We start from the raw sequence: 10,046 nt of genomic DNA, 5'->3' as shown, positions 1-10,046 counted from the left end.
ATTGGGGTGGTAACAAAAATATTGAATAGACAAATTAAGTATTCTCCTACCCCAGCAAAGTGGAAGGTTTGCAAGAGAAATTAAATAGGGTTGTTAACTTGTCACAAAACAAATGGGGATCATGACCTTACACACCCTTGGGGTGTATTCCAGTTCATTCTGCTGCCCAGGGCTGAGGCCTGTGTGTCATGGGTGACCTCACAATGTCCAGGGTGGTGCCCAGCCCACTGCTACAGTCCCAGTCCACCATGCTGACTGCCCTGTGGCTGCTGCTCAGCTTTGAAGTCCCACTGCTGGGGTGCTCTGTTTCCATCAGCTGTCCCCAGGGCAAGCAATGCCAGCAGGCCCTGCTTTCTAACAATGATATCTTTCTACACTGCAACTCCTCTGGGGTTCAGTGGTACTACTTCCTGCAAGATGGGACCAACTGGTCCAGCTCCACCCTCAGTGTTTCGAACATAGAAATAACGCCTGAAGGCAGCATTCTCATTAGAAGTCCATTGCCATCCCAGATGGGCTTCTACCACTGTATTGACAAGAAAGGCATCCAAGTGATGCAGTATGAGATTGACTTCCAGAACATAAGCACCCTGCACATTACGCACAGAGGCCTGGGCCAAAAGCCCTTGGAGAATGAAACTCTGAGTCTTGGCCGCAAGGAGCTTATCTTCACCCACTGGGAGCCCTGGCAGGACTGTAACCTCTGCCGGGAGCCGGGTGAGCGCAAACGCCTGGGGTACTGCTACATCCAGGAGCCCCTGGAGAAACCCATGCCCTGCTGGCTCTACCTGAGAAATGCTAGGGTGTGCTCCAGACGCATGCAGCCTGAGATGCAGATAGAAGCCTGCCATGTTCCATGTAAAACATCAGATATGCAGAACATTATTTTTGACAACTTCGAGCTCAGCGAGGAGTCAGGATCTGCATGGCTCACCTGCCCCTTAGGATCCATCTACAGGTGATGAAAGTGTACACTGGCCCTGCCCTTGACCCCCTAGGCAGGCTTTCTCAGTCTGGGAGCCTTCATGGTTAATGGGTGCAGAGAAGGAGGGTTTCTACATGGGTCAGCCCCACAGTCTCTCTCCACTGGCCCCTTTGGCAAGTCTCTTTCCACATCTTCCTTTGGCAAGAATCTCCTGGTGCTCACACACTATTGCTTTACCAGGTAGAATAAGGGCAGCTGATAGTCAGGGAGGGCTTGGCTGACTGTTGCTGGCCCTATGCTGGGTGATGCTGTGGACATGGTGGTCATTAGACTTCCTACTCTCAGGAAGCTACCAGCTCAGAGTGAGGCAGCCCAGAGTGGTCAGGGCTGGGATGGGAGAAGTCCAGGTGAGTGGAGAGGCGGTCCTGGGGGATGCCTGGGAAGCTGTGGAGTTCTGAGGTCTCTGACTCACCTGGGAGGGTCAGCAGTCTCCAGAGGAGAAAATGGTGCCCACAGCATGCCTTTCAGGGCCTGCCTCCTGCAGCTCACACTCATATTCTTGTCTGCCTGCCTGGAGCCCCTGGGAAGTCTTGCCATTGACCTCCTCTACCCCATTCCACCTGCTGCTACCCCAGTAATAAGAACTAAGACTACTACTCATGGTTTCACTAGGTGCTGGCCCTTGGCAAACTTTCTTAGCAAACCACATCTTTGACCATCCCTTCTCCCTAGCCCCAGGATGTGGACTCCAAGGAAGTCCATCTATAGATAGGAAACTGCAGCTGGCAGGGATGCACTCCTTGACCAAGGAGACTCTTATGGTGGGAGGTGGCAGTGAAAACCCTCAATCTCACATACACCATGGAGTCTCCTTGCCCTTTTTCCCTATTCCTCCCAGCAGCAGCCCCTCCCTTGCAAGGGGAGAGCCGTCGCAACCTCTTGGGGCCTCTGAAGCTAGGGGCTCTGTGGAATCTGGCTTCACCACCTCCCTCTAGTTTTCTTTTCCTTGTTTATTCCAGCTGCCACTCCTATTCCTTTCTTTTTCTCATTCTCATATTGTTTTGTCTCCTTTCCTCCTTTCTCCCTTCCCCTTTAAGTATAAAAGTAACACCCACTCCCTAAAAAATACAGCAGTTCAGCAGTGCAGGGAAGTGCACTATAAATTCCTCCTCCCAACCAGACTGGGACACGTACTCTATGTCATTTACCAGACAAGGAGCTCCCAAGCACCAGTCACTGGGAGCTTGAGAAAAGAATGAAGAGAGGTTACTGAGGCTTCAAGAACAGTCCCTGTCTCTAGGGAGCTGAACAGAGTGGCACTTCATGAGAGGTTTTGTCTCAAGCTCTGGATTCAGCCAGGCCTAGGTTCCAATACCAGCTCTACCATTTTCCAGCTGTGTGGCTTTGGCATGTGGTGTCTCTCTAAGGCCCCAGTTTCCCTGTCTGTAGCATAGGGGTTGTATTAGTTTGCCAGGTCTGCCATTACAAAGTATCATAAACTGGGTGGCTTAAAACAACAGAATTTTATTCTCTTACAGTTCTGGAGGCTAGAAGTCCAAAATCAAGGTATCAGCATGGCCTTGTGCTGTCTCAGATGCTGGATAGAATCCTTGCTTCTTCCTGGCTTCTAGTAGCAGCTGGCAATTCTAGGTCTTCCTTGGTTTATAGCTGCATCATTCTAGTCTCTGCCTCCATCATCACTTGGCATTAGCTCTGTGTGTGTGTGTGTGTGTGTGTGTCTGCCTCTCCTCCTTATAAGGGCACAAGTCATATTGGATTTGGGGCCCACTCTACTTCAATGACCCTATTTTCAGATAAGTTCACCTTCTGAGGTTAGATTAGAACATGAATTTGGGAAGGACACTATCCAAACTCAGTAAAGAGGTCTTGTTATCCCTGGCTTCATGGGTAATTGTGATGTCTAAGGGGTCAGATGCCTGGGAAGGCACAATGTCTGACAAACTGTTCCACACTGATAGATGTTAGTTATTCCTTGTATGATTATTGGCCTTGCCAATGTTGTCTTTTGAGTGTCTCCTCTGTTTCTCAGCCACAATGGGTGTGTTATATGCCTGATTCACTTATTCACTTTCCACATTGTTCACTTAGAGTGTTATTCACTTACCATTGAGCATTTACAAGCCAAGCACTGTTCTAGGTATCTGGAATGCAGTGCAAAACAAAACAGAAAAAGATTCATGCCCTCAAGGAGCAATAACCAACCACTTGAATAAAATATTCACTATTTTAGATGGTGATAAAGGCAGTGAAGGGGGATGGGAGTGAGTGAGGCAGATGTTTTAAATAAGGCGGTCAGGGATGGCATCTCTGAGAAGGTGCCATTTCAGCCAAGACTGAAAGAATGTGAGGGAGCCAAGTGCATTGTAGGCAGAGGGAGCACCCCAGGGAAAGGCCCTGAGGCAGGACCATGCCCAGTTTGTCAGAGGAACATCAAGGAGGCCAGTATGGCTGGGGCAGAGGTGAGGGGTGAGGGAGAGAGGAGGAAATGAGGCCAGGCAGGTAAAGGGGGCGCAAATCATTTACAGGCACTTTTGCTAATCCCTCCAAATAATTCTCTGAGTTAGGTACAATTACTACACCTCCAGTGTTCAGTTAGGGAAATGGAAGGTCAGAGAACTGGAGGCCTTTGACCAGGTACCCTGCTCAGTAGGTGGCATGTCTCCAAAAACTCCTAGCTGTCCTGCCCCACCGTCTCCTTGCTCACTGCTGCATAGTGCTTTTCAGAGAGGATGCTCTTTGCCCTTCGCCAGGGAGGAGGGTGCTGCTGTCCACCCCCCCAAGACATCTGTCCCTTTTCTCCCTGGGTACTACAGCTGACCTTGCCCTCATTTGCAGGCCCATCATCTGGGAAGCCAACAGCACGGCCCTGACCTGGTGGGGCCAGCTCTCTGGCCAGGATGTGAGCACTGTCCTGGACCCCGCCAGTGGCAGCAGGCAACTACAGGTCTTCCAGCCAGCCATTTACAGTTGCTTCGTGCAGCAGGAGCTTATGGCTCGATTCAACCCCAGGCTCACTTTGGATATGCTGGAGGTTCTGCAGAGAGAGGAAGCTAGACAACAGCAGGAGGCAGGAGAGGCCTGGAAGGGGAAGACAGAGTCCATCCTCCAGGGGCTGAAACTGATGCTGCTGGTGGGCACTGTCCTGGGCCTGTTTGGGGTGCTGCTCAAGCTCTTCTACCCTTCATGGAATAAAAAAAGCAATCAGGTGCTACTAGTGAAATAAAGTGAGCCCACAGTGCTCAGGATATCTGGCTTTCTGTGCTTTCATTGCCTCAACTGCTCTTTCCGTAGCCTCTGCTCTGTGCCTGCCTGACACCACATTCTGAGTGCATGTGGGCCACACACCCATGGCCACAGCTAAGGGTGACTAAACTCGTCCCTGTTCCAGGTTCTGCTCTGCTAAGTCATTAGAATTCTCCATTTCACAGATGAAAAAATTGAGGCAAGTCTATCTGCCTAGTTATTGGAAAGGATCTTCAGTTCAAACCCAGGTTGCCTGAATCAAGCCCTGTGTTCCTCACAAGAAGAAAAGGAGAGGTGGAATGAGGCCATTTGGGGGATGAGTGCCTGGGGTTGGTAAACTGTAGCCACCTCACCCACTGCACTTCCCTAAGGACAAGGACTGAGACAGACATGGGTGTGGGTAACCCCCAGGTTCCCCAAGATCTGCACTGGTCTGCCACCTTTCCTTGCCTGTCCTTGCCCCACCTTGTCCCAGTTGTGTCTACAGTCTTTAGGCTTAGCTATCACTATATCTCCCCAAGTCATAATGTGCTGCCAGAGTGGTGGCCTAGGACAATGGGACACACCAACACCCTTCCTGGCTCTTGCAGTGGGAAGAGCCCCCTCAGACCCTGAGAATGGGAGACAGGTCCCTCCATTGGGACAAGAGACTAGGCCTGGTACAGGAAATGCACAGAAATGACCTGGACTGACAGTCCCAGAAATTCTATACACTGTTTGGCAGAGTGCAAGAGTGAGAAATCAAATACTAATGCTTTGTCGAATTCATTGCCCTGATAGTTCACTGTGACCCAAAGAATCTTGTAGAATGGGGGAGTATTCATGGAGACCTAAAGGGGGTTTGTTGGGAGGCAGAGTCAGAGAATAACAATGATAATAATAGCAAATATTTGTGGACCTCCTGGCATGGTCAGAACTCACATGATGATGTCCTCATAGCCATCCATGAAGCTGAAAACATCTAGGCACAGAGGGCTCAGGAAAGTCTCCTGAGGCCACACAGTGAACTTGGGAGTGAACCAGTGTTAGGAGAGTGAAAAACAACACCTGAACTCCCACTCTGCCTGCTGCCAGGAAACCCCTGGGGCCCTGCACCTACAGCAGCTCCTAACATGTAGGTAGGACAGCCAGAGACAAGCTGGGGTCTGATGCCTAGACCTATGACTGAAAGTTCCATAATCCACACCCAAAGCTATTGGTGCCCCACTGTTACACACAAAACCTAAAGTGGCCCTAGTGATTTCCACCTCCTAGAGAACCCACCTTTTTGTGATTCCCTTCCTTTCATTGTGGACAACATCTGTGATTCATTTCTAACCAATAGAATACAGTGACGGTATTGGGGGATGTCACTCCCTTGATTAGATTACACTATATAAGCCTCTGGATGGCCTGATGAGCAAGCAACGTGTTGAGGAAAGCCATTTGGCAGGGGACCTCTAGGAGTTGCAGGTGGCCTTTAGAACCTGAGGGTGACAGCAAAGATCCAGAACCTCAGTCACACAGCCACAAGGAAATAAACTTTGTAGACAACCTGAATGTGATCAGAAGCAGATTCTTCTCCAGTTAGCCCGCAGAGGAGAACACAGCCTGACCAACCCCTTGACCATTGCCTTGGGAGACACTGAGCAGAGTACCCAGTTAAGCATGTCTGGATTCCTGACACATGGAAACTGGGGAATTGTGAATATGTGTTGTTTTAAGCTCTTAAATGTATGGCAACTTGTTATGCAGTGATAGACAACTCATATACCCACCAATATACCTCAGCCCACCCTGAAGGCCCCTGCAACCTCAGCAGTTATATGGGTTGTTCCAGTAGGCACCAATGGCTTCCTAACTCCCATCAGGAGCCTGCTGGGCTAGGCATTAGGGGGTGAGGCTGGCAGCTTGGCAGTTGATGCCGTAAGGAACAATCCTTACCCACAAAGGATGGGAATGGAGGATAGATATCTAGCTTCCCCAGCTCTGGATGGTACAACTCTGAAGCATATTCTGCATATCCTCTCAGGGGATCCCCAACAGTACTGAGCTCCAGGTGGGTACAGCTGCAACCAGATCATTAAAACACCGCTATCAGCTTACCCTACTTCCTTGCCTTGCTTTCCTTAACATCTGATTCCAGAAATTATATTCTTCACATACTTTTTTAACCCCACATTCCTCCTCTATCTCTCAGGACTCTGAAGACACAAATGTTCGGCCTGTTGTTGTCCCTTGGATCCCTGAGACTTTGATCTTTTCCCTCCAATTCTCTCTGTTATTCAGGTTAAAGAATATCTATTGATCTATCTTCAAGTTCACTGACTTCTTTCTCTGTCATCTCCATTTTGCTATTCAGTCCATCCCCTGAGCCTTTACTTTGGTTATTGTATTTTTTAGCTCTAAAATTTCCATCTGGTTGTTCTTTATACCTTCTATCTCCCTGTTGACACTTTCTATTTTAATATTTGTTGTTAAGGGAACCCTAACTGAGACAATCAGGGTTGCTAACTCAATGGACTCCATGTACCAAGTAGGAAACAAAAATAAGGGAAAGGCCTAGGGGAACTGCTGCAATGTAAGAGTTTTAGCATGGGGTTGAGGAAGAGGGACTGGAGTTATGCTGTAGCTCTTGCTGATTAGCGCTATGCATGAATGCAGGCCTGGCTCCTTGGAAAGTCTCAAACAATTATGGAAATTGAGATGTTTGAGTGAAATGGTCCAATTTATGAATTTCGGCTCAAAAGAGTTTTCAGACACGATGCCAGCTAAATAAAACATATCTTCAGGATGAATTCAGCCTTTCGGTGTTTGTATGCTATTGTTTCAACTTTTATTGGGGTCAAGTGCACATTCCCATTTTAATTATTCGGTCAATAAATATTTATTGAACTGTAGTAGCCAGGGACAATTTCTCTGAAGAGATGACATTTCAGATGAGCTTGAATAACAAGAAAGAGATGGACAAGTAAAAATATGGAGGAAGGTTATATTAGTTTCCTGAAGCTATTGTAACAAATTGCCACAAACTTAATGCCTTAAACAATACAAATTTATAATCTTACTGTTCTGGAAATGAGAAGTCTTATCTGAGTCTTAAATGGGTTTAAGGATGGAGAGGGGAAGATGACAGCAAAGTAAGAGGATTTGTTTTGCACTGCCTCCTAGAACCAAAATAAAAATTAAAAAAGAGGGGAAACATACACCTAAACTAAACAGCTGAAGACTACCTGAAGAGGAGATACTTAACCAAGGAGGGGCAGAAACCACCTTGAGACTGGTAGAAGGGCAGGGACATAAAAGGGGCTGGCACTGCTTTCGTGGGCAGAGGGCTGAGGTTGCAGCACAGCTGTGGGAGTTTCCCCCTGAGAGGAGTGAAGCCTGAACTCCAGACCAAGTTCCCAAGCACAGCATCAGTGTCGGGATCACCTGCCCATGCAGCATCCAGTGGTGAAATTCCACGGGGTTTTTGCCCACAAGAGTGATGAAGCCTACTGGAGACAAAGCCATATTTTTTCTTTTTTTTTTTTCTTTCTTCTTTCTTAAGGGGCCAATGCACAGAATTTGTGTGCACAGCCACTCACCTTGGGCTTGGGCAAAGGAAGGACAGTGCAATCTGGAGTCAGACAGGGAGAGTCTGGAGTGAGAGGCCTAGGGGAGCGGCATGGGAGAATGACTGCTGGGTTCCCCATGCTAAAACATACCTCCATACCACAGCAGCCATTTTTCTTGAGAAGAGCAAGCACATCCCAGGGGAAAAAAAATTACCTCACCCTGTGGGAAGCCACTTGTCTTACTCTCTGGAATCCTACTTGCCCTACCCTCTGTATCTTGCTCACCCTGCTCTGGATCCCTTCTTTTTTCTTTCCCCCAACCTGCATCTTATCCCCTGCTGAGGAGGAAGCAACATAGGAAGACTCAGGGGTGTTAGAGACTAGCTTTAGAGCATGGCCATTCCACAACTTCCCTGGGAACAAGACTGGCACTCCCCCCTCATGGGAGAGCCTAGGAACACCCTCAGTTTCCAGCAAATCCAAACTCTGGGCTCTGGAGACCTTACACACTTTTCTACTAGGGGCTTCACCCTGCCAAGTTCAGGGAAATAACCTGGCACAGACTCAGGTGTGTGTTGTGGAGATGGGGAAACACACCTACCATCTTCCCTGAAGTCTGAATGGCATCACTCACAAGATATCCAGGGGTCCCACCCTCCAGATTCCACCAGAAGCCCTCTCAGAAACAGACAGGTCACTCCTGGCTGCTGTGGCTCAGTGGATTGAGCGTCGGCCTGCGAGTTAAGTGTCGCTGGTTCGATTCCCACTCAGGGCACATTACTAGGTTGCACATCAGGTCCCCAGTTGGGGGAGCCATTGAGAGGCAACCACACAATAATAAATAAATAAATAAATAAATAAATAAATAAATAAATAAATGAATAAATGAATGAATGAATAAATAAATAAAAGAAACAGACGGGTCAATGGCTAGACTAAGACTAATGGCAGGATTACAGGCAGAGCAGGTAAAGGTGGATCCTGCAGTGTCTTTGATTGTTAGCTGCCCTACACCTGGACCCTCTGCTGATTAAAAAGCCAGCCTTGTAGAGCAATGAGGCCCATCCTGGATGCAGCCAAACCAGAAGGAAATAGCCACAAATTGTGGATTGCTTGTACCTTCAAACAGGCTGCCTGGAGCTAGATGTGGACAGCATTTCACATTGGCTTATACTGACTTCAGACAACATCAGAGTCATATCTAGAGGGAGAATCCAGCAGGCAAGCACTAAACTCTGAAGAGATAAATTCCACTTTGATCTTTTTCATTATTTTTGTTATTTTTCTTTCACATAGCTTTTTATCATTTTTCTTTTTTCTTCAATTTTTATTTTCAGTCTATTTTTCTTTCAAATCTCATGTTTTATTCACCCCATTTTACTCTATTTTGCCTTTTTCCTTCCTTTTATTATTATTTATTTTTTCTTTCTTTGTTCTTTTGTGGCAATTCCCTGTTTCTATTTCTTACTCTTATTGTTTCTCTTCCCTTTATCTTCCCATAATCATTTTTTTATCTTCTCATATTTTTTTTCTCTTATAATATTCTTTTTCTCTTTCTACTTCCATTATTCTCTGCACTTTCATCACTTCTGTTGCTGTTGAAATTTTTTGTGTTTGTGTGGGTTTTGTTTTCTGTATTGCTTCGTTTTGCCCTGTCATCACCTATACAAGAGTATACAATACATGGTGGGGGTTGAGCCAGCTGGAGGGGAGAACCCATCAACGAATGGGCCAAAAACAATCAAGACCTAAATACAACAGGGGAGCCCACATAGACTGCAAAAGGGGACGTCCTAGACCTAGAGCATCCAGCTCAGGGGATCAAGGAGATAGCACCACTGAATTTCACAGAACTCCTACTGCACAAGGCCACCCTACAATGACAGGAAGTCAAAGAATATTTAATATGTAGAAACAAACAAAAAGAGTTAACTAAAATAGAGATACAAAGAAACAACCTCCAAGTGAAAGGAAAAAGGAATCCCCAGATAAAGAGCTAAGTGAAACTGAAGCAAGCAATTTTTCAGCTATAGAATTCAAAGTAATGGTTATACAGATGCTCCAGAAACTTAATGAGAACTACAAGGAATTTAGGGAGAATTTCCTCATCATTAAAAGGACATAGAAACTATGAATAAGAACCAGTTGGAAATGAAGAATGCAATATCTGAGATAAAGAGTGTACTGGAAGAAATTAAAAGCAAGCTAGATGAAGCAGAGGATCAAATCAGTGATTTGGAAGACAAGGTAGGAAAAAACACCCAATCAGAGCAACAAAAAGAAAAAAGAAGGCTTAAAAAGAATGAGAATGGTTTAAGGAA

General features: G+C 46.7%; 1 protein-coding gene across 1 annotated transcript; it reads left to right on the top strand.

Moving 5' to 3' along the window:
* Positions 1 to 248: 248 nt before the first annotated feature.
* FAM187B (family with sequence similarity 187 member B) lies at positions 249 to 4,169 on the top strand. The gene is made up of 2 exons (XM_090259685.1): positions 249 to 958; positions 3,782 to 4,169. Exons 1-2 carry the CDS (start codon positions 249 to 251, stop codon positions 4,167 to 4,169), a joined length of 1,098 nt encoding a protein of 365 aa, XP_090115811.1.
* The last annotated feature ends 5,877 nt before the right edge of the window (positions 4,170 to 10,046 follow it).

This window comes from Furipterus horrens, unplaced genomic scaffold (assembly GCF_987537825.1).
Source record: "Furipterus horrens unplaced genomic scaffold, mFurHor1.1.pri manual_scaffold_13, whole genome shotgun sequence".
NCBI lineage: Eukaryota > Metazoa > Chordata > Mammalia > Chiroptera > Furipteridae > Furipterus > Furipterus horrens.
Note: the sequence above shows the minus strand (reverse complement) of the source record. Positions and strands in the feature narration are given on the sequence as shown.

Bases quoted from the DNA above. Each gene is read 5' to 3' on its own strand.
- FAM187B (XM_090259685.1), top strand. From the start codon at position 249: ATGCTGACTGCCCTGTGGCTGCTGCTCAGCTTTGAAGTCCCACTGCTG. The intron at 959-3,781 runs GTGATGAAAGTG...CCTCATTTGCAG, and splicing joins CCCTTAGGATCCATCTACAG to GCCCATCATCTGGGAAGCCA.